Source organism: Triticum urartu, chromosome 6 (assembly GCF_003073215.2).
Source record: "Triticum urartu cultivar G1812 chromosome 6, Tu2.1, whole genome shotgun sequence".
NCBI lineage: Eukaryota > Viridiplantae > Streptophyta > Magnoliopsida > Poales > Poaceae > Triticum > Triticum urartu.
The window spans coordinates 72,990,011-73,014,866 of NC_053027.1; the positions used below are offsets into that span (position 1 = coordinate 72,990,011).

A 24,856-nucleotide genomic window follows, 5' to 3' on the forward strand; every position below is an offset into this window, starting at 1 on the left:
AAACAACCTCAAGTCCACAATATCAATTCTATTGGAAAAATTCCATCGATTATTTTTGGAGGTTTTGAATTTGCTCTTCCTGTTGTCAAGAAGAAATATGATATTCTTATTATTGGGGATGCGCATATCCCCGTTGAGGTAACCTAGTGTTATTCGAAAATTCTCCGGTTCCATGTTATTCGGAATGAGTTTGTTAACAAGACTTGATCAACCTTGTTAATGGATTCCTTTTGATGATCATGAGATGGATGAATTTAGAAAACACAACTCTCTGTATCCTCTTTCTACTTTCTGTTATTTATATTAAATAAAGCAAAAATAGTAATTTCTGTCTGTTTTCTGATTATCCGTGCAATATAAAAATACCCCGAAAATAAAAGTTCTCCAAATGCCCTGAAATTTAAATATAATTTTTTTGGAATATTTGAGAATATTTTTCACTAAGAACACATCAGGGGGGCATCCACCTGGCCACGAGGGTGGAGGGCGCGCCCTACCCCCTGGGCGCGCCCCCTACCTCGTGGGCCCATGATGGCCCTCCTCCATTTATTCCTGCACCCACACACTCCTTCCTCCCACAAACACCATTATCCAGCTCAAGCACGAGTTCTAGCTCATTTTGCTGCGATTTTCGATCTCCTTGCTCAAAGCACCTCTCACAAAACTGCTTTTGGGGATTGTTCCTTGGTATGTAACTCCTCCAATGGTCCAATTAGTTTTAGTTCTAGTGCTTTATTCATTGCATATTTTTGCTGCTTAGGTGACCCTGTTCTTGAGCTTGCATGTAAAATTTATGTGGTTCCAAGTAGTTTTGATGCATGATATAGGCTCTAGGCACTTGTAGGAGTAGTTGCTATCAATTTTGTTGAGTTTGGTCCACTTTTATTTGAAGTTACTAAAAATTTCAGAATTTTTCAGAAAATAATGAAGAGATTTTTGAGGGGCTCATCGAGCCGAAGCTCGAAGGAAAAGCAAAATGAAGAAGCAAACATGCTCAAATATAATCTGCCTCGCATCACGGAGGTTCAGCCGTGTGAATGACCTTGTGATGATTTCCTGAGAGCAGCCGGGATTTATGATGATTTCTATAAATTGGCTGAGAATGCAGGCCTCACCGCCTTCCTCCACGACCAGTGCGAACAGTATCTCTTACTCACCAATATCTTTGTGCAAAACTTTCATTTCCATGCTAGGAGCTCACCACCTACGGTGGAGTTTTATTTATATGATGAGCATAAGAAGATGTCACTTCGTGATTTTTGTCGGGTTTGTTTGATCCCTTTCGAGGGCATCATAGAGGAACCACATCGCGGCGATGTGGATGGGTTTATTGATACCATCACTGTAGGGGAAGCGAGGAAGGTTTTCGATGCACGAACTACTAGAATACACTTTCCTGTTCTACGTTACCTTGCTATATTTGCTAGTAGATGCTTAATTGGGCGCGAAAATTGTGGAAACCTGAGTGCCCCTGATATTGTTATTTTGTTCCACGCCTTATTTCGTGATGATACATTCAGCATGGGTGCTATTATTGCAAAGCGGTTAAATCTTAACCATACTAAGGGCCCCGTCTTTGGAGGCATCTTCGCCTCGCGCCTAGCTGCACATTTTAACATACCTATTAGGCATTATGAGAAGGAAGAAAAATTGCTGCCTCCTGTTTATTTAGATTATAAGAGTATGGTAGCACACGATTTTATTGTTAAGAATAGGGAAAATGAGCTCAAATACAAATTGTTCTTTGATAAACATCATCCTGAGACTATTACCCTGCCTGCTCCTTCCTTGTTTGATTTATCTGCAGGCAAGTACCTTGTTCCGTTGGAGGCTATTCACGCCTACCGGAACCCTACATCGCCATAGAGCCAGAGTCGGAACCACAAGTTGATCCTCCACGACAGTCTAATTACTAGTAAGATCCGGAGATGATTGCCAACCAGTGGCAATCAGAGTCTTCTTCTTCGCAGTACGACCCCAACTATTACTATGGATATCCGCCAGGCCAACTGTGGCCATAGACCAACTTAGGCCAAAAGCCTAAGCTTGGGGGAGTACGTATTTCCCACCGACATTGCATTTATGTTCACACACTCATTGCTAGATGTCGGTGCTCATACTTTTTCATTGTAATATCCATGCTAGTTTATTTTATCTTTTATGCTTTCTTCTTGTGTGTTTAATAAACATTAAGAAAAAACAAAAAAATTAGCTGTAGCTTTTAGCTAGTTTTAATTTCCATGCTTGTAATAGTAATTAAAAAGAAAACCCAAAAAGATTTCTTATTCTTCTTTTTTCTTGTTGGGAGCTTTCCCGTGTAAATAGTTCGATTTCTTTTTCTTTTCTTTGGGGGTCGATAGGAGAAGACCATGATTAAATTGTTGAAGTGGCTCTTATATGCAGAGCCCATATTGCCTTGTCTTCTCCTGTTTATTGAATGCTTGCAGATTCCAGCTTAGTCCAATGCACGTGCACTATTATTATTATTATTATTATTATTATTATTATTATTATTATCCACATCGTTCGGTCGTGCAATTGAAAGGCAATTATGACGATATATGATGGACTGATTGAGATGGGAGAAGCTGGTATGAACTTGACCTCTCTTGTTTTTGTAAATATGATTAGTTCATCGTTCCTGATTCAGCCTATTATGAATAAACGTGTTTGCAATGACAATTAGAGATTATAGTTGCTTATGCCATGCTTAATTAGCTAGGAGCTTATAATGGTTTACCTTGCGTGCCAACATGCTATTAAAATGGTTGTGATGTGGTATGATAGGGTGGTATCCTCTTTTGAACGATTCGAGTGGCTTGACTTGGCACATGTTCACGCATGTAGTTGAAACAAAATCAACATAGCCTCTACGATATTTATGTTCATGATGCATTATATCCTACTCATGATTGCATTCGGTGTTGATTAATTTTAATGCATGTTCATGACTGTTGTCGCTCTCTAGCTGGTTGCTTCCCAGTCTTTTTCTAGCCTTCACCTGTACTAAGCGGGAATACTGCTTGTGCATCCAATCCCATAAACCCCAAAGTTATTCCATATGAGTTCACCATACCTACCTATATACGGTATCTACCTGCCGTTCCAAGTAAATTTGTATGTGCCAAACTCTAAACCTTCAAATAAATATCCTGTTTTGTATGCTCGAATAGCTCATGTATCAACTAGGGCTGTCCGTATCTTCCATGTTAGGCGGGTTATTCTCAAGAGGAGTGGTCTCCGCTCCTCACTCACGAGAAAGTGGCTGGTCACTGGGATGCCCAGTCCCATGCTTTATGCAAATCAAATCAAAATAATTGCAAACAAAACTCCCCCTGGGACTCTTGTTAGTTGGAGGCACTCGTTGTTTCGAGCAAGCCATCGATTGATGCTTGTTGGTGGAGGGGGAGTATAAACTTTACCATTCTGTTTGAGAATCGCCTATAATGTGTGTAGCATGGAAGATATCGCCATCTCTTGGTTGTTATGTTGACAATGAAAGTATACCGCTCAAAATATTATTCATCTCTATTTTAAAACCGAGCTCTGGCACCTCTACAAATCCCTGCTTCCCTTTGCGAAGGGCCTATCTATTTACTTTTATGCTGAGTCATCCTCCTCTTATTAAAAAGCACCAGTTGGAGAGCACCACTGTCATTTGCATTCATTACTATTAGTTTACATTGAGTATGACTTGACTGGATCTCTTTTACCATGAATTACAATGTCTAGTCAGTCCTTGATCTTTAAAGGTGCTCTGCATTTATGTTTTGCGGTCTCAGAAAGGGCTAGCGAGATACCATCTTGTTATATCATATTATGATTGTTTTGAGAAAGTGTTGTCATCTGAGATTTATTATTATTGCTCGCTAGTTGATAACATGAGACCTAAGCGTTATTGTGAATATGGTTAGTTTATAATCTTTGCTGAAAACTTGAATGCTAGCTTTACATATTTACAACAACAAGAGCAAACAGAGTTTGTAAAAGTTTTTTTTATCACTTCAAGTTTGTCAACTGAATTGCTTGAGGACAAGCAAAGGTTTAAGCTTGGGGGAGTTGATACGTCTCCATCGTATCTACTTTTCCAAACACTTTTGCCCTTGTTTTGGACTCTAACTTGCATGATTTGAATGGAACTAACCCGGACTGACGCTGTTTTCAGCAGAATTACCATGGTGTTATTTATGTGCAGAAACAAAAGTTCTCGGAATGACCTGAAACTTCATGGAACATCTATTCGGAAATAATAAAAAATCCTTGCAAAAGATGAAGACCAGGGGGCCCACCACCTGTCCAAGAGGGTGGGGGGCGCGCCCCCTACCTCGTGGGCCCCCTGGAGATCCTCCGACCTCAACTCCAACTCTATATATTTGCTTTCGGGGAGAAAAAAAATCAGAGAGAAGGATTCATCGCGTTTTACGATACGGAGCTGCCGCCAAGCCCTAAAACCTCATGGGAGGGCTGATCTGGAGTCCGTTCGGGGCTCAGGAGAGGGGAATCTATCGCCATCGTCATAATCAACCATCCTTCATCACCAATTTCATGATGCTCACCGCCGTGCGTGAGTAATTCCATTGTAAGCTTGCTGGACGGTGATGGGTTGGATGAGATCTATCATGTAATCGAGTTAGTTTTGTTAGGGTTTGATCCCTAGTATCCACTATGTTCTGAGATTGATGTTGCTATGACTTTCCTATGCTTAATGCTTGTCACTAGGGCCTGAGTGCCATGATTTCAGATCTGAACCTATTATGTTTTCATCAATATATTAGAGTTCTTGATCCTATCTTGCAAGTCTATAGTCACCTATTATGTGTTATGATCTGTTAACCCCGAAGTGACAATAATCGGGATACTTACCGGTGATGACCATAGTTTGAGGAGTTCATGTATTCACCATGTGTTAATGCTTTGGTCTGGTACTCTATTAAAAGGAGGCCTTAATATCCCTTAGTTTCCACTAGGACCCCGCTGCCACGGGAGGGTAGGACAAAAGATGTCATGCAAGTTCTTTTCCATAAGCACGTATGACTATATTCGGAATACATGCCTATACATTGATGAATTGGATCTAGTTCTGTGTCACCCTAGGTTATGACTGTTACATGATGAACCGCATCCGGCATAATTCTCCATCACCGATCCAATGCCTACGAGATTTTCATATATTGTTCTTCGCTTATTTACTTTTCCGTTGCTATTGTCACAATCATTACAAAACACCAAAAATATTACTTTTGCTATCGTTATCTTTTGCTACCGTTACCACCAATATCATATTACTTTGCTACTAAACACTTTGCTGCAGATATTAAGTTTCCAGGTGTGGTTGAATTGACAACTCAGCTGCTAATACTTGAGAATATTCTTTGGCTCCCCTTGTGTCGAATCAATAAATTTGGGTTGAATACTCTACCCTCAAAAACTGTTGCGATCCCCTATACTTGTGAGATGGAGTAGTTTTCAATGGTGAACATCACTATGTTGATCATATCTACTATATGATTCACGGTCGACCTTTCAGTCTCCAGTGTTCCGAGGCCATATCTGCATATGCTAGGCTCGTCAAGTTTAACCCGAGTATTTCTGCGTGTGCAAAACTGGCTTGCACCCGTTGTATATGAACGTAGAGCTTATCACACCCGATCATCACGTGGTGTCTTGGCACGACGAACTTTGGCAATGGTGCATACTCAAGGAGAACACTTGTACCTTGAAATTTAGTGAGAGATCATCTTATAATGCTACCACCGAATTAAGCAAAATAAGATGCATAAAGGATAAACATCACATGCAATCAAAATATGTGACATGATATGGCCACGATCATCTTGCGCCTGTGATCTCCATCTCCAAAGTACCATCATGATCTCTATCATCACCGGCATGACACCATGATCTCCATCATCTTGATCTCTATCAATGTGTCATCACATGGTCGTCTCGTCAACTATTGCTCTTGCAACTATTGCTATCGCATAGCGATAAAGTAAAGCAATTATTTGGCGCTTGCATCTTATGCAATAAAGAGACAACCATAAGGCTTCTACAAGTTGCCGATAACTTCAACAAAACATGATCATCTTATACAACAACTTATATTTCATCACGTCTTGACCATATCACATCACAACAAGCCCTGCAAAAACAAGTTAGACGTCCTCTACATTGTTGTTGCAAGTTTTATGTGGCTGCTATGGGCTGAGCAAGAACCGTTCTTACCTACGCATCAAAAACCACAACGCGGTATAGTGATTGCTTTTTGATCTTCAGAAAGAACCCTGTTCATAGAATCCGATTCAACTAAAGTTGGAGAAACTGACCCCCGCCAGCCACCTGTGTGTGAAGCACGTCGGTAGAACCAGTCTCGCATAAGCGTACGCGTAATGTCAGTCTGGGCCGCTTCATCCAACAATACCGCTGAATCAAGAAACAACTAGTGACAGCAAGCAATATGTATATACCCACGCCCACAACTCCTTTGTGTTCTACTCGTGCATATAACATCTACACATAAACCTGGCTCTGATACCACTGTTGGGGAACGTAGTAATTTCAAAAATTTCCTACGCACACGCAAGATCATGGTGATGGATAGTAGCGAGAGGGAAGAGTATCGTCCACGTACCCTCGTAGACCATAAGCGAAAGCGTTATGAGACATGGTTGATGTAGTTGAACGTCTTCACGATCCGACCGATCCAAGTACCGAGCGCACGACACCTCCGAGTTTAGCACGCGTTCAGCTCAATGACATCCCACGAACTCCGATCCAGCAGAGCTTCATGGGAGAGTTCCGTCGGCACGACGGCGTGATGATGGTGATGATGTTGCTACCGACGCAAGGCTTCGCCTAAACACCGCTACAATATGATCGAGGTGAATTATGGTGGAGGGGGGCACCGCACATGGCTTGGAACAATCAACTTGTGTGTTCTAGGGTGCCCCTTGCCCCCGTATATAAAGGAGCAAGGGGGGAGGCTGGCCGACCCCTGTAGGGCACGCCAGGAGGAGTAGTCCTCCTCCTAGTTGGAGTAGGACTCCCCTTTCCTACTCCTATTAGGAGGAGGAAAGGAAGGAGAGAGGGAGAAGGAAGGAGAGGGAGGAAAGGAGGAAAGGGGGGCCGACCCCCTAGTCCAATTCGGTTTGGGCTAGGGGGGCCGCGCGCCCTGCCTCCTCTCTTCCACCACGTGGCCCATGAGGCCCAATACTTCTTCCCCGTATTCTCGTAACTCCCGGGTACTCCGAAAAATACCCGAATCACTCGGAACCTTTCCGATGTCCGAATATTGTCGTCCAATATATCGATCTTTACGTCTCGACCATTTCAAGACTCCTCGTCATGTACCCGATCTCATCCGGGACTCCGAACTACCTAAGGTACATCAAATCATATAAACTCATATTACCGATCGTCACTGAACGTTAAGCGTGCGGACCCTATGGGTTCGAGAACTATGTAGACATGACCGAGACACGTCTCTGGTCAATAACCAATAGCAGAACCTGGATGTTCATATTGGCTCGTACATATTCTACGAAGATCTTTATCGGTCAAACCGCATAACAACATACGTTGTTCCCTTTGTCATCAGCACGTTACTTGCCAGAGATTCGATCGTCGGTATCTCAATACCTAGTTCAATCTAGTTACCGGCAAGTTTCTTTACTCGTTCCGTAATGCACTATCCCACAACTAACTCATTAGTTGCATTTCTTGCAAGGTTTATAGTTATGTGCATTACCGAGAGGGCCCAGAGACACCTCTCCGACAATCGGAGTGACAAATCCTAATCTCGATCTATGCCAACTCAACAAGTACCATCGGAGACACTTGTAGAGCACCTTTATAATCACCCAGTTACGTTGTGACGTTTGGTAGCACACAAAGTGTTCCTCTGGTAATCGGGAGTTACATAATCTCATAGTCACAGGAACATGTATAAGTCATGAAGAAAGCAATAGCAGTAAACTAAAACGATCAAGTGCTAAGCTAAGGGAATGGGTCAAGTCAATCACACCATTCTCCTAATGATGTGATCCCGTTTATCAAATGACAACTTATGTCCATGGTTAGGAAACATAACCATCTTTGATCAATGAGCTAGTCAAGTGGAGGCATACTAGTGACACTCTGTTTGTCTATGTATTCACGCATGTACTAAGTTTCCGGTTAATACAATTCTAGAATAATAAACATTTATCATGACATAAGGAAATAAATAATAATTTTATTATTGCCTCTAGGTCATATTTGCTTCACTAGGCCGCTGTGTCGCGCCAAGTGCGTGTCCAGGCGCTGGCACCGCCTCATCTCGGACCCCCACCACCGCAGGAGGCTCCCCAGACCCTTGCCGGCGTCTTCTACATCACCAGGGACGAGCGGCACCCCCCAGGAGGTCCGCCATTTTTCCAGCCTCCTCCCGGAGCTGGGACGCGGGGCTCTCGTCCACCCCTCCCTCTCCTTCCTGCCTTGCTACGAGTGCTGCAAGTTGGCGGACTCCCGGCCTCCTCCTTGTTGGGGAACGTAGCATGCAATTTCAAAAAATTTCTTATGCTCACGCAAGATCTATCTAGGAGATGCATAGCAATGAGAGGGGGAGAGTGTGTCCACGTACCCTCGTAGACCGAAAGCGGAAGCGTTAGCTTAACGCGGTTGATGTAGTCAAACGTCTTCTCGATCCAAACGATCAAGCACTGATGTATGACACCTCCGAGTTCTGCACACATTCAGCTTGATGACGTCCCTCGAACTCTTGATCTAGTAAAGTGTCGAGGGAGAGTTCCGTCAGCACGATGGCGTGGTGACGGCGATGGTGAAGTGATCCGCGCAGGGCTTCGCCTACGCACTACGTGAATATGACTGGAGGCGTAAACTATGGAGGGGAGCGCCGCACACGACTTGGAACAATTGATGTGTTAGAGGCGCCCCCAGCCCCCGTATATAAAGGAGGGAGAGGGGAGGAGGCCGGCCCTAGGTGCGCCCCAAGTAGGAGTAGTCCTACTTGGGCTCCTAGTAGGATTCGGCCCCCTTCCTTTTATCGGAGGGGGAAAGGGGGAAGGAGAGAGAGGGAGAAGGAAAGGCGGACGCCGCCCCTCCCCTATTCCAATTCGGACTCCTCCCTTGTGGGGGGCGCGCCACCCCTATGTGGGCTGGTGTGCCTCCCTCCTATGGCCCATATGGCCCATATCTTCCCCCGGGGGGTTTCGGTAACCCCCCGGTACTCCGATATGTACCCGATACATTCCGAAACACTTCCGGTGTCCGAATACTATCATCCAATATATCAATCTTTACCTCTCGCCCATTTTGAGACTCCTCATCATGTTCGTGATCTCATTCGAGACTACGAACAACATTTGGTCACCAAATCACATAACTCATATAATACAAAATCGTCATCGAACATTAAGCATGCGGACCCTACGGGTTCGAGAACTATGTAGACATGACCGAGACACCTCTCCGGTCAATAACCAATAGCAGAACCGAGATGCTCATATTGGTTCCTACATATTCTACGAAGATCTTTATCGGTCAAACCGTAATGACAATATACGTCATTCCCTTTGTCATCGGTATGTTACTTGCCCGAGATTTGATCGTCGGTATCTTCATACCTAGTTCAATCTCATTACCGGCAAGTCTCTTTACTCGTTCTGTAATGCATCATCCCGCAACTAACTCATTAGTCACATTGCTTGCAAGGCTTATCATGGTGTGCATTACCGAGAGGGCCCAAAGATACCTCTCCGATACTCGGAGTGACAAATCCTAATCTCGATCTATGCCAACCCAACAAACACTTTCGGAGATACTTGTAGAGCATCTTTATAATCACCCAATTACGTTGTGACATTTGATAGCACACAAGGTATTGCTCCGGTATTGGGGAGTTGCATAATCTCATAGTCAAAGGAATATGTATAAGTCATGAAGAAAGCAATAGCAATAACTCAACGATCATTATGCTAAGCTAACGGATGGGTCTTGTCCATCACATCATTCTCCTAATGATGTGATCTCGTTCATCAAATGACAACTCATGTCTACGGTTAGGAAACATAACTATCTTTGATGAATGATTTAGTCTAGTAGAGGCTTACTAGGGACATTATGTTTTGTCTATGTATTCACACATGTATCAAGTTTCCGGTTAATACAATTCTAGCATGAATAATAAACATTTATCATGATATAAGGAAATATAAACAATAACTTTATTATTGCCTCTAGAGCATATTTCCTTCACTCCTCTACCGCTACTTCTTCGACGGTGATCTCCCGGAGATGTTTCGCTACGTGGTGTGCAATTCTGCCACCGGAACCTGGCTCGAATTGCCCGAACCCTCCCAGGCTGCCGCCGCGCCAAGACGCCCACAACCTATTTGGCTTTCGATCCAGCCATTTCCTCGCATTTTCGTGTGTTTGAGTTCTCCGAGTTTGAGAACAGATACTGCTTGGCTGGTGCAGCAATCTACTCGTCCAGAATAGGGGTGTGGACTTTCAAGAGAAGTTGCATGATCTCTGAGCTTAGAATCTGCACTAACATGAGAAGCGTCTTCTTCAATGACATCTTGCATCTTATCATGCCTAACTATTCTATACTGGCAGTGAATACTGATGGGGAGAGATGGAGGATCATTCGTGTGCCACACCAGGAAGCAGAGTTTGAGCCTGCTTTTATTGGCCAGTCCTAGGGGCACCTTTGTTACACGAATATAGTTCGTAGTGTCCTCGATCCTCTAAGCTTGTCAATCTGGGTTCTCGAGGATTACAATACAGATGAATGGATACTGAAGCATCGTGTGAGCAATGAACAGTTGCTAGAGAAAAGAAACTTTCCACATGGGATCGATCATCCGTCCTTCCACCACTACTTATACAACATTGTCGCTATTCACCCGGATTGCGGTTGATTTTCTATGTTGCTGGCAAGGATAACACACTGATGAAGTATGACATTGATCTAAAGGAAGTGCATGTTATCTGCAATCTTGGGTCTGACTGTTGTCAGGAAGCATTTTTGGCGTATGTTCTGTTGTACTTGGACACGCTGGAAGAACACCAATCAATTGCTGGTTGAAGTTTGCCATGAAAGATATTTAGACCATTGCAAGAGCTTGGTATTCAACCACGAGCAGCACTATATTTAAGTCCTCTTGAAATTGGTGACAGCTATTTCTTGCTATGTTTGGATGATTCCTGCTTCAGTCTGTTAGTTTGTGGCATTGTGCAACGTTTGGTTCTATTAGATGTCCTGCAAGGTAGCTTGATGTAGGCTGGTTGTTTCAGTGGACTACTTGAAGTTTGCTTATTCCAGCGGATGTTTTTTGTTTATGCATGTTATTGCAGCTAAATGTAGGGAAGACTTAACTAGTAATATTGTACTACGTACTTTACTGAAGTTGGTATGGTCTTATATGCACTTTATCTGTAGTCCCACTTATTAATTGAAGTTAGATATGTTATATGCAGCTATTACATTTTGTCCTTTCAAAGCACATCCATTTTTTATTGTGGGTGTCTTTTCTCTGGGTGTTGGTATTACTGAATCATTACCTTTGTTTAAATAATTAATACTGAGCTGTTTTGTCATATTTTTTCTTGTTGTTTCAATAGGCTATTTTCAAGGCTCCCTAATATATTGCCAGAGTGCCATTGGTTATTCCAGTGACAACTCTCTGTTGAAGCTATAGAGAGAACCAAGAGCAGATTATTGATTTATCATCCCTCATCCTCAGTTATCTTCTAATGCTTTGTCGCCTTTGAATAATTTTTTAAACTTGTATGCTCTTTTCTGCATCTGCTTTCCCTCTAAAAGTTGAACAAGGCTTGGAAAAGATACTATGTATGCAAAGGAAATACAAAGAGGAACAAGAGAGAGAGAGAGAGAGCTGCGGGTTTATTAAATTGTTTATATTTTCAACCCCTTTTCTACTAAAGATTAATGTTTTATATTAAATTGTTACCTACTCCCTCCGTCCGAAAAAGCTTATCCCAAGCTTGGTGCTAGATACATCCATTCGAGGGACAAGCTTTTTCAGACGGAGGGAGCATATGTTTTAGAGCATTTTTCTAAAGTAGTTTTTAATATAGATCCATGAGAAATAATATTGTGCTAAATACTGGTTGCTTGTCTTGTCCTCCTTAATTTTACTTTAGTTTACCAATTAGACATTGCCTTGAAGTTAATTTCTCCATTTTGTTCTTCGGTATGCTGACTTCTTTCAGGCTTCAGTTTTGACCAACAATGAATAGACACACATAGTGTTTTCAACATAAAGAGGGTTGAATTTACAAGAAGTTTGAGGGAGAACAACCCTATTCTGTCCTTTTTTACTTTTCACCATCATTGATGATGCTAATAGTGCTGTTGTGTTCTGTTAGAATCTACTGATGACATGGTTGCCCTTCAACCATGTTCGTTCCTTTCAAAATTTGATTGAGTTTGCTTACCATGGTCGTTTCTTTGGGAAATGGTTGATTAATAGCCGTGCTTAGGATAGAAAATTGAACATTTGTTTGTGATTCAGTTGACTTGTTGTGGTTTCTGAAAGCAAAATTAATAAAAATAAAAATGCTTTGGGGCCTCAGACTAGTTGTTGCAAGATTTTTGTTAGAAACATTCATATCTAGACAAACCTAAAGTGTTTTGTCAGTTCGCATGCTCTATAGAGCAATCCATATATATCTTTCTCATGGACTTCCTTTTTCCCTTTCCAGCCGAGATACCCAACGTTGTGGTTCTATGGTGTGTTCTCGTTATGATAGTCTTCAACCAGACCCTTAAAACTTATCCATGGGCGGAAGCCCGGACAAAATAAAGTCATCCAATCAGATCCCCAAACTTCCGTTTTGTTTAGGGGAAGTGGTGGCAAGGAAACTGTCCGAAACTTTGGGGGCTTAGAGCACGAGAAATAATCAGCAAGAAAAGCTTTATTGATCCTCATCGTCCGTCAATGAGACACGACCGCTCAAAGATCGAAGGTTACATGCCGAGCATAATCAATGACCTTATTGTCATGTCGAAGGAGAAACATCCGTCTTAAAAATCCAACATGTTATGGGGATGAGCATGCAATGTAACATGTTGGATTCTTAAGAAGGTTGTGTTCATCCCCGTAACATGTTGGATTTTTAAGACAGTTGTTTCTCATTTGATATGACAATAAGGTCATTGATTATGCTTGCCATGTAACCTTGGATCTTTGAGCGGTTGTGTATCATTGACGCGACGATGACGATCAATAAAGCTTTTCTTGTTGATTATTGTGTGCCATTTTTTAAGTTAAATGATTTGAAGATTGCTCACCACGCTTGCCGATTATTGTGTGGTATGACAGCGCAAAGATACATCGATGAACATATGTTGATATGCATCCAAATTAATAATAAAATCTAAATATAGCAAAAGAAAATCAATGATTCTAATCATTTTTTAGCAATTATATGACCGACCGTAGTTTCGTGAATAAAATGACATGCATGTGTTGCCAAAGAAAAAAAAAAGAAAAATGAACATCCATATTGCTTCAGATAATTGTTTTTATGGCTCTAATTTTATCTTCTTGCCTAGAATACCATGGATATCCATTTTCGTGAAACTTTGCACCTCGATCATATTTATTACAATTTTTTTAGAATCATTTGATGTTTTTGCTATTTTCTCAATTTTATTGTTCATCTGGGTGCATGTGCGCCATGTTTGAAAAATCTACATCGTTGCTCTTTTTCATACAAAGCCCTATCTATCTATTACTGGGATTGCAATTTCTCAATCAGCTTCTAAACCGTTAGATCTGCAAGGATTCGTGTGGATTTTTCCTTTTTGGTGTATCATTTTTCATTTTAGTACTTTTACATCATTCTTTTTATCTTTGTCTTGTCGATAATTTTTTCTTTCACGTGCTCAATTACCGTTGCACGTCCACATGTCGAGGACAACTATAGTTATTAAGACCATTCAGCTACGCATCAAAGGCGATAGCTCGCGATAGCCACATCGGCAACAGTACGAGACAAAAAAAGATTTATCAGGCCCACCACATCGTTTGCTTTTTATTCTAAGAAAAAGACAGGAGGAGAAAATTGCCTTCACAGCCCCTTCTCCGCCCTCCGCCTCGTCCTCTTCTTCGGCGCCGCCACCCCACGCCTTCTATCCAGCGGTGTCGCCTCTCCTTCCCGGTACGTGAGCCGCCGCCTCGCCGCCGCCCCTCCTCCTCCTCCTATCTTCCGCCATCTCGCCGCTGCAGTCGTCCCCGTGAGCAAGCTATCTAGGCTAGGGTTCATCGCAAAGAAAGGAAAAAAATCCCCATTCCCTCCGCCGTCTCCTATACCCCGCTGCCCGCCTACTCTTCCTCTCTGCAGCATCGTGTTTATCCTCGACGCAGAAGGATAGCGTGGACTGAAGAGACGCCCTGCCGCCATGCTCCTTTTTGTAGGGACGGGGACGGGGACGGGAAAGGGAGGCCCAAGGGAGGCAAGTTCCGTCGGATGGTAGCGGCCGTCGCATCGGAGGGCGCAGGGGGAGGCGCGCTGCTCGCGTCGCTCACGGAGCCCTGCGAGGCGCTCTCGTTCTACACGGAGGACGCTGGGGGCTACTTCCCCGTCGATTCTGCCGCTCGGGCGCTTGTGCGGCTGGCCGACGCCGAGGTCGCCAGCCCCGACGAGATGCTGCTCGCCGTGCGCGCCATCACCTGCAGGTATTTTCAGGAATGGAGAGAAGCACCCTTCTCTCTTGTGTGATGCAGCTTCGAGTTCTTTGTTTCACTGAGTATTTTTGAAATAACTAATTGATCTTCAAAATCCAAATATATGTACAATTCAGATATTTCAGTGAGCTTCTGTTTTTGTGGAAAGCAAATATATGTACTCCAAAATCCAAATTGATCTTCTGAGTCAATTACTATGGCATATTTTTTCCTCATCTACATACTTTTACTATTTTACAGATTGGTTTTTTGCCTTTTTGTGGCATCTTCCGTTTCATCTGTTAAGATAGCCACAACCAGTGACTTAAACCTCTAATATTTTGAGTCAAGATTCCTTCTTAAAGTGAAAATTTTCGTTTATTCTACTGCTGCAATGATTGGCCATCTATATATTTGGCTCTGGCTTACAGGTGGCATTTCTTTTCCCTTTTCTGTAGGATAGAACTTTTCACTGTAAGCTGCTAACTTAGCAGTAACCTACTATTCAATTTACATGTTGTGACTACAGATAACAAGGTTTGTATTTTCTACTTAGGTGGTTGGATATTAGTTATGAAGGTTGTCCCTGGATTTTTGCTCTATCGAGGACTGCATGAGCTTGGTCAATATGCATTCTTGGAAATTCTCTGGGAGCCAGCCATAAAGAAGGAATTCCTACTGTATCCTGTGGCATTCTTAGTCAGGTAGGTCCCATCTTCCATCCTTTGTTTTATGTTTCTTCTATTGTTTAGTTTTCTTGATAACCAGTTATAGTATTGGTCTTACACATGTATTCTTATTCTTTGTTTGTGAGGATAAACATTTCTATGCTCGCTTTTGTAGGTACTAAATATAACCAGATGAACTGTTTTTGCAAACGACTGAGTGCTAATTACACGAGTTCAAAGATTAAGCTGAGTCCGATCTATTTTTCTGTCAATTTAGTTTGAAGGTAAATCGTTTTACAGTCATCCCGTTAGAACTTGACCAGACAACATGCATGGTGGTTTGTAGTTTGTTGACATAAATGTCAAACAGTTTATATCTGCATAACTCTAGAAGTGCTCTCTTATAATAATCCTCGGTACAAGTTGTATCAGACTAGCAGTATAATGTTGGATGAATTGATTTAATTAATTAGTGACTATTTTTGCATGAGATGATCATTAACTTTAGTTATGTATGTGAAATATGCATAAAGAATTTTTTGTGTTGTGCCCATGTCCCATGCATATATGATTTCCTTTTGCTACGTATGTATTCATGTATATACCGCATCCATTTGGCTGAGTTGCTTGCCTTGCTTACTTCTACAAATAAAGTCGTTTCATATTGGAATTATGAAACATGATTTCTATTTTCCTTGAAGACCAAGGAATCATATTTTATTTATTTTCTGGAAAAGATCAACATGCTAATTTTTCCTTAATCTTATCCAGAATTTGTTATTGCCATCAGAAGGTGTACTACTTGACCATGCAGGATACAAGGTGTCACGATGATTTGATGAGGTAAGGTAATCGTTGAGTCATGTTGTCAAATGCTAATGGATGGAATTTCTAATGTATGGCTGGAACAACAAGTCGGTGATGATATTGCGACGTCTTATTTGAGAACTGTAGACATGGTTTGCCACGCTGGACCTTGTGAAGTAGTTTGATTTAGGGTTGCGTGGGGCAAAGCCTCCACATATCTCGTATATATATAAGACCAACAATACAGAGTTAGATTACAATACGGCAGGTATAAACCGTTTCCAACACACCCCCTCAATCTGAACTACTACTACATACAAGGTTCAGATTGGACCGGAAACGTTCTAACATCTGTCGTGTGGCCGGTTTAGTAAATACATCAGCCAGTTGGTCATTAGACGAGATAAACCTGACATCTAACACACCAGAAGCAACGCGCTCACGCACAAAGTGAAAATCTATCTCTATGTGCTTGGTTCTTGCATGAAAGACTGGATTTGCTGTCAGGTACGTGTGAAAATCTATCTCTATGTGCTTGGTTCTTGCATGAAAGACTGGATTTGCTGTCAGGTACGTAGCCCCAAGATTATCACACCACAGAATGGCGGTACGCTGCTTGAAGACCCCAAGCTCCTTGAGTAAGGTCTCCACCCAGATTGCTTCAGCTGCTCCATTAGCTAAAGCTTTATACTCTGCCTCCGTACTCGATCTAGAGACAGTTGGCTGTTTCTTGGAACTCCATGAGACAAGATTTGATCCAACAAACACAGCAAAACCACTAGTAGAACGGCGGTCATCAATGCATCCAGCCCAATCAGCATCTGTGAAAATACTGACACCAGTGGAAGGAGATTTACGAATCCTCAATCCTGTACTCAAAGTCCCTTTGACATAACGCAATATACGCTTGACAGCTTCCCAATGCTCATTAGTCGGTTGTGATAAATACTGGCAAACCTTGTTGACTGCAAAGGACAGGTCAGGACGAGTGAGCGTTAAATACTGCAGTCCTCCAACAATGCTGCGATATCGAGTGGCATCCTCAACACCCAAAGGAGTGCCAACCTCACGAGCCAGATGCTCAGTGGCAGATAATGGTGTAGAGGTAGGCCTGCAATTCTCCATACTCACACGATGAAGAAGATCAAGTGCATACTTGCGTTGAGTCAGCGTCATGCCCCCTGAATTGTAGGATACTTCAAGCCCCAAAAAATACTGGAGAGGACCAAGATCCTTGATGGGAAAACTGTCGAAGAGAGATCTCACCAGACGCTCAACTGCAGCCGGAGTGGAGCCAGCAATAACAATATCATCAACATACACAAGCATGTATATCTGGACGCCATGCGCAGCAAAGATGAAGAGAGATGCATCCGCCTTGGATGGAACAAAACCAAGCTGAAGAAGTCGAGCACTGAGAAGAGCATACCAAGCACGTGGCGACTGTTTGAGACCATAAAGAGCCCGTTGCAACTTGCACACGTGTGAAGGAAACCGAGTATCTTCAAAACCTGGTGGTTGCTGCATATACACAGTCTCGGAAAGAAAGCCATGAAGAAATGCATTACTGACATCAACTTGCCTCAAACTCCATCCTCGTGAAACAGCAAGCGAAAGAACCAGACGAATAGTAGTCGGTTTGACAACGGGACTGAAGGTATCACCATAGTCAAGACCTTGCTGTTGAGTAAAACCACGAGCAATGAGGCGAGCCTTGTGCTTGTCAACAGACCCATCAGCGTGTTGCTTCATCTTGAACACCCATTTACTGCCAACAATGTTAACGCCAGGTGGTCGAGGAACCAAAACCCATGTGCCATTTTGACGAAGCGCTGCAAACTCAGCAGCCATAGCATCACGCCACGCCGGCTCACGGAGGGCATCACGATGTGACACCGGTGTCGCAAAGAAAGCACGACGAAGAGGATTATACCGCACCGTCCCATCAGTAAATTCCTTCTCACGACGAGTAGCATCACGGGTACGAGTCACCATTGGGTGAGGGGGCTCGACGGCCGGAGACATAGGTGAGGATGGCGACGGTGCCGAACATGGCGACGAGGCTGGATTTGGCGACGATGGCACAGGAGCCGGCGAAGATGGCTCATGGGCCGATGAGGCACACGGGGAGCCAGGCGACACTCCAGGCGCTCGCGAGGCCGAGGCGCGGGCGGGCGAGGCCAAGTCACAGGCGAGCGAGGCCGACTCGTGGGCAGAGCCAGCCGCACGTGCAAGCGGGACCCCTGCCTGGGAAGCCTGGCCGCCATGCACGTCGTTCTGCATGGCCACGGGTACGTCGAGCGTGGCCGGTCGCGGAGCCTGCACAGATGAAACGCTGGCTAGGCCAGATGGATTAGTAGCCAAGTAGGTTAAGTCATAATTACGCACATGAGCACTCGTAGCCGGTTCTGTGGATGGAAAAGAAATAGCCTCTCCAAGTGTAGACACATCAACAGTGACACCAGGAGTAGCAAACGGAAAGACAAATTCGTCAAAGATAACGTCATGCGAGATGTATATACGACCCGTAGATCGATCAAGACACTTGTACCCCTTATGCATAGGACTATATCCCAGAAAAACACACATCTTGGACCGAAACTCGAGTTTGTGGGAGTTATACTTCGGCAAACTAGGCCAACAAGCACACCCGAAGGTACGAAGAAAAGTATAGTTGGGTGGAATTTTCAGAAGACGATGAATAGGAGTATCTTGACCAAGCACGGGGGTGGGCATGCGGTTAATGAGGTAACATGCAGTCAGAAAAGCTTCATCCCAATAACGTAAAGGGAGAGACGAGTGAGCCAACAAGGAAAGACCAGTTTCAACCAAGTGTCGGTGTTTGCGCTCGGCAATGCCGTTCTGTTGGGAGGTGTGAGGGCAAGAGACTCGGTGAGAGATGCCCGTATGAAGAAAATAACGGTGCAACTTATGGTATTCACCCCCAGTCAGATTGGACAGCTTTAAGCTTAGCATCCAAAAGGCGCTCAACATGTGCTTGAAAAGCATAGAATACCTGTTCAACATCAGACTTATGTTTTAGTAGATAGATCCAGCAAAAACGGGAGTAGTCGTCAATAAAACTCACATAATACTTGTACCCCCCAGAGGAAGCACGAGCAGGGCCCCAAACATCAGTATGAACTAATTCAAGAGGCATAGTAGACACACGAGCAGAAGCAGTATAAGATAGTTGACGACTTTTACCACATTGACAAGCATCACAAACTAAAGCAGAAGTATCTAAGGTTGAACACTTGAGATCATTATTCCTAACAATGGAACTGACGACATTTTTGGATGGATGACCGAGACGCTGATGCCACTGAGATGAGGAGACACGGACGCTAGACAACGCTTGACGCTCGGACAGATGCAAGGCTCGTCCGAGTGGAAGAGGGTAGAGCCCTCCTTTGCTTCTACCTCGAAGAAGAATTCTCCTGGTGGCTTTGTCCTTAACAAGGAAAAAATATTTATGAAATTCAATGAAGATACGATTATCCGACACAAGACGATAGACTGATAGAAGATGTTGGCTAATATTTGGAACATGTAAAATATTGTTCAGGCGTAGAGAAGAACCGGCTAAGGTCGAGTGCCCAATATGCGAAATAGACAAACCTGAGCCATTGGCCACCTGAACCTGATCATGGCCGCCGTAGCGTTCGCGGAACTGAAGACGCTCCAGGTCACTAGTCAGGTGATGTGTGGTGCCAGAGTCCAGAACCCAGTGCGTGGAGTTGTTGGAGGAGGTCGATGCATTATATGCCGAGCGGCCATTGCCGCTGGAGTAGTCTGAATCGAAGCGCTTCTTACAGGTGTCGGCTTTGTGACCCCAATTCTTGCAAATCTGACACCTCGGGCGCCAGCGAAGATTGCCGTTGCGACCGTTGCCTCCTCCACCGCCGTTGTTACAACGGTTGTCTTGACCACCGTGCTGGTAGCCCTGCCCCTGTTGCTGCGGGTAGCCTCCAGCGGGGCGGATGTCGGTGGCACGACCAGTGTCGGGTGCTCGAGGACGGTTGACGGGGGCGGGAGCACCGGACCGTGCCACGGCGTTGGCCGACGAGGTCCCCTCCTCATCGTCGGCCTGCTGCGACAGCTGCAGCGCCTCATAGTTGAGAACCATGGAGTAGAAGTCAGTCAGCGCGACCGGAGTGACCACGACGCTGAGCGAAGCCGTGATCGGGTTGAAGGCCTTGCCCAATCCGGTAAGCATGTAGTCGATGATCTCGTCATCAGCGAGGGAGGATCCAGCGGAGGCCATGGCGTCGGCAAGAGCCTTCACCTTGTGCATGTACTCGCTGGCAGTCATGTCGTTCTTCTTCAGTGACTGAATCTGTCGCCGGATGTGCCGAACCCTGGCACGGTTTTGCGCGCTGAACATGGCGTGGATGGAGGTCCACGCGGCAGCAGCGGACTTGCAGCTGATCAATTGAGATGCAATGTCCTCCGTCATGGAGGAGAGGAGCATCCCGAGGACCTTCTGGTCCTGCGTCCACCACGTTGCATACGCAGGGTTTGCCACAGTGGTGGCGGTATCACCTGCCCCCTGGGAGATGGTTGTGGGCGGAGCAGCGACGGAGCCGTCGAGGTAGCCATGGAGAGAGGCACCGGAGAGATGCGTCACGGTGAGGGTGCGCCATAGCGGGAAGTTGCCGCGATCCAGACGTACGCCAAGGGAAGGCGCGATGGACGGGACTGGCGCCGTTGCGGCCGGAGGCGTCACAACCGGACCGATAATGGCCAGTTGCATCGCGGCAGAAGAGGATCCAGAAGCCATCGAGACCGAGCAGTGACGCGGGACTGAGCGGCGACGCGCGATCGGCTGAACGTGCGACGATGCGTACGAGTGAGAGGCGACGCCCGATCGATTTTAGCGAGCGGCGGCACGAACGAGCGAGCGGCAGCTTCGACGGCACGAAGGAGCGAACGGCGGCTTCGACGCGAGCGACGGCGTGGTTGGAAAAAGAGGCTCTGTTACCAAGTTTGATTTAGGGTTGCGTGGGGCAAAGCCTCCACATATCTCGTATATATATAAGACCAACAACACAGAGTTAGATTACAATACGGCAGGTATAAACCGTTTCCAACAAAGATTATGTCTGTTCTTTGTTTAAGACTAATTGTACACATTCATGTTGCAAATATTTCTTCGGTTTCTGTTCTCAAGGGTATAGTAATGCAGAAATGGCTAAATTTTACAAATTGTAGTACTTCTTGTGAGCAAGCATTCAGTTCAAAAGCTTCCTAACATGCTGGTAACTTGCTAAATTAGGCATATAATATTATAATTTTAGTTTCATCTGAGAACTTCTCTTTAAGACAATGGCAGTGAACATTTGTTTCCGACAATGACAGTGGATATCGTATATTTTGCTCTCTAAAAATGAACTATTGTGGTGTTGTTCACCTATCAATGTGCCATGTTTTCTATCTAAGAATATGCCACATTTGCTAAATAAACCAACTCATTAAAGTGATGGACAACTAAATACTTTTTATAGAGCTAAAATAATATATAGGCAACCAAACAACCTTCCCTTTCAAAAAAGCCAAGCAAACATCTGGGTAACTTCCTGGCGCGGCGGAGCGCCCTTGCCCACTAGTACATATTGTGAACCCTCAACTCATACAATTTTGAAGAAAACATGAACTGGATATATGATGCATTTTCTTCAAAGTATGGTATATTTAGTTGGAAAGAATGACATTTTGTGAAGGAAGAAACTGCCTTAAATCCCTTATGATAAGCATGCGGTTGATCTGGGTGCAACTCATATGCACCAGAATACTTGGCTATAGCATGTTTTGTTAGATCCATTCTTAAGAAAATGCATTATTCTTGAAAGGCGGCATGCTCACTGCAGCTTGACCACGTCATCCCTACCAATGCCGATTAGCTCAGCCTTGGTGGCGGCGGGCTCCTGGACCACCTCAAGCAGGCGCCTGCTGCGGCGGTCGACATGTGAGGTATGCTCTTTGGTACTAACTCTTCATTCTCGACATCTGGTTGTGTCTGTTCCTCATATTGTCTCCAAATACCGGTGCGAAAAGGCTTTCTTCTAGATCTGCTCATTATGGTTCTCCAAATACAATACATTCAATGATATTGTAGTTCTTGTGGGCTTGTTCTTTATAAGAAAATAATTGTACACATAGCACTATAGTTAGAAGCAGGTCTACGAAGGCATGGCTTCAAAATTCCATATACATGTTTTGTTCCTTTTCCTTTCCATATCTATGGTTTTCATACTAATTTATGTTTTCCCCTCAAGGGAGGACATGTGTATTTGAGAGAGGGTTATGGAAAAGAGGGGGCTGGACTAAGAGGAAGGAGTGGAATCACATGATGTGCATTGCATTTCTGTCTGTGCAATCTAGTTATATACTGATAAGGCTTTATACAATAATAAGCTCCCTATCTGTTGAACGTCACAATTAGTACAGAGGCACAAGTCATTTCTGACAATTGAAGATCAAACAAACAATACTGCAGAATTATGCCAACATAAGTTTTTGATGTACATTGAGCTTGTCAGTTTTACTGTCACCTTTAATTTTGGAGACATGGCTAACTATTTTCTCCACTATTTGGCATCTTCCCATGTTCATCTTGACAGTCTGGTTTTCTATGATCTTGTTTTCTATTTGCAGGGGCAAATTATATTTCAATGATACAAATGGCTGATGTTAGTTTTGGTATATATGTGGTCAAGAAGGTTGTCAAGTAGTGATGGCCTCAGATTTGTTATGGGGCAATTTTTTTTAATAGAGCGCTTCTTGCGCACAAGCACTGGAACCATCGGTCTATGACATACATGATTCTCTATAACTTCTACCAGAATGCTTTCTTTGTGTTAATGCTCTTCTGGTACGTATTCCCTCCTCTGTGTGTTTCTCATATGATGTAAGCCCAGTATATCTATGTTACCTTTGTTACCTGTCACCTACAATTTGACTATCCAAATATATGAATATACGGAAGCATCATCCCGCACTCCCTTTTGGCCTTTTTGGACCTCTTGTAATGTACACTGGTCTAATTAAGTTCTTAATGAATTAATTTAGGCACACTACATATTCTGTAACTCTTGTGCTGATAGATTAGAGTACTGCTTTCTATTCCATTATCTGCACATAAGTTCCCACAGTAGTGGTTGATATTCTAGAGGACTTACTCATAATAGTCATAATACCCTTCTTTATTGTTTGAGACTATTGAGGCAAAGCTTCAAAATGAGGGCTACAACCTGACACTCTTCTGAAACATAATGGTAGATACCTTGTAACAAAGCCTTGTCCTTTCCAATGTACATTTCTTCACATATAATATCAGTTCTGTTTCATGTAGCAGTCTTCTTTGTTAGTAATGTTCCATGTTTCTGTTTACATGTACGTTCATTAATTTTCCTGTTTGAACCCCCTTAATTAGTAAGGTGAGCTCACAAGCTTGGGTCCTAAACCACAAGAGCTCGAGAAAGTCGTCATACATTCCTTCTGCAGGACACTAGCAACCTCGGATACAAGTACCCGTGGTGGTTTCTCTGTTCTTAGGAGACATGCTGAAGACTGTCTTCCTCGGACGGTTAGCATTGCAAGCACTTTTTGACTCCACTTGATGTCTACAAAATTTCTGGCTTATTGAATGATATGGTTACTTGCAAGACATGTCGCAGAATCCACATAGAACCGGGTGGCATTTTCCTCACATTTCATGGTGATTTTAATTTGAGCATTCAGCTTGAATACCCTTTAAACTTTCCGTTGTTGTGCTCTTATTGTTTTGGTGTAGCACTTCATGTCACAACTGAATGTTGAATTCTTACCACTGCAAAAACTTCAACATATACTGATTCATTAGATAATGAGTATGTGTGAGCTCTCTTTGTCTTTCTGGTTGAATGTTGAATTCTTACCACTGCAGAAACTTACAACATATACTGATTCATTAGATAATGAGTATGTGTGAACTCTCTCTGTCTTTCCGGTTCTACCTTATGCCATCAGTGTTTTGTGTTTCAGATGCCCTAATCTCCCTTGTATTTAAGCGTCACTTATTTAGCTCTTCCAAAATTTGTCGCCAAAGTAAGTGGAATGGGCGCTTTCAACCTGGCACCGCCCAGATTTCTCTCAAGAGGCGCCACCAGGTCGCGCCCCAACCCCTAGTGTGCATGAAAGGCGGACACACTCTGGCTGAGGTTAACTATATCTACACACGAAGTCGGGCGAGCACACAACTGTACACGTTTGTTGGCTGGGCGCAACTACAGTCTACAGTTGTACACCTGCCGTCTGCATACAACTTTTTTTTTGCGAGTGTCCGCGTACAACTACAATTGCACATTCCTCATTGGCCACACGCAAGTACAATTGCACATGCAATACATGTTTTACAATTGGGCTGCTAGATTTTTAAGTTGTAGTATTTATGTTTTTCATATTTATGAAAATATATTAGAACATTAGATCTCATGCAATACATGTTTTAAATTATCGTAACATCTATAGCCATATCTGAAAATGCACATATTTGAAACAACCATCCGAGGGACAGACCCTGTCATGGTGCCCCGTGTTTTGGTGCAGCACAAAACAAGCACACAATATTTGGTCTTTTCTTCACCAAATTAGATCCAACAAGAAAAATGCACATTCTAAAAGCAGCATCTACTTCTCTACGGA

General features: G+C 43.7%; 1 protein-coding gene across 2 annotated transcripts; it reads left to right on the plus strand.

The window, feature by feature from the left end:
• The first annotated feature begins 14,163 nt into the window (after nt 1-14,163).
• LOC125513382 lies at nt 14,164-24,570 on the plus strand. 2 transcript variants are annotated; one of them, XM_048678489.1, is made up of 5 exons: nt 14,164-14,708; nt 15,253-15,400; nt 16,136-16,207; nt 22,042-22,144; nt 22,829-24,570. In XM_048678489.1, exons 2-5 carry the CDS (start codon nt 15,270-15,272, stop codon nt 22,847-22,849), a joined length of 327 nt encoding a protein of 108 aa, XP_048534446.1. In that variant the 5' UTR covers nt 14,164-14,708; nt 15,253-15,269; the 3' UTR covers nt 22,850-24,570. The 2 variants fall into 2 exon arrangements, with proteins under 2 accessions (XP_048534446.1, XP_048534445.1); XM_048678488.1 differs by having other exon boundaries at nt 14,463-14,708; nt 22,024-22,144.
• The last annotated feature ends 286 nt before the right edge of the window (nt 24,571-24,856 follow it).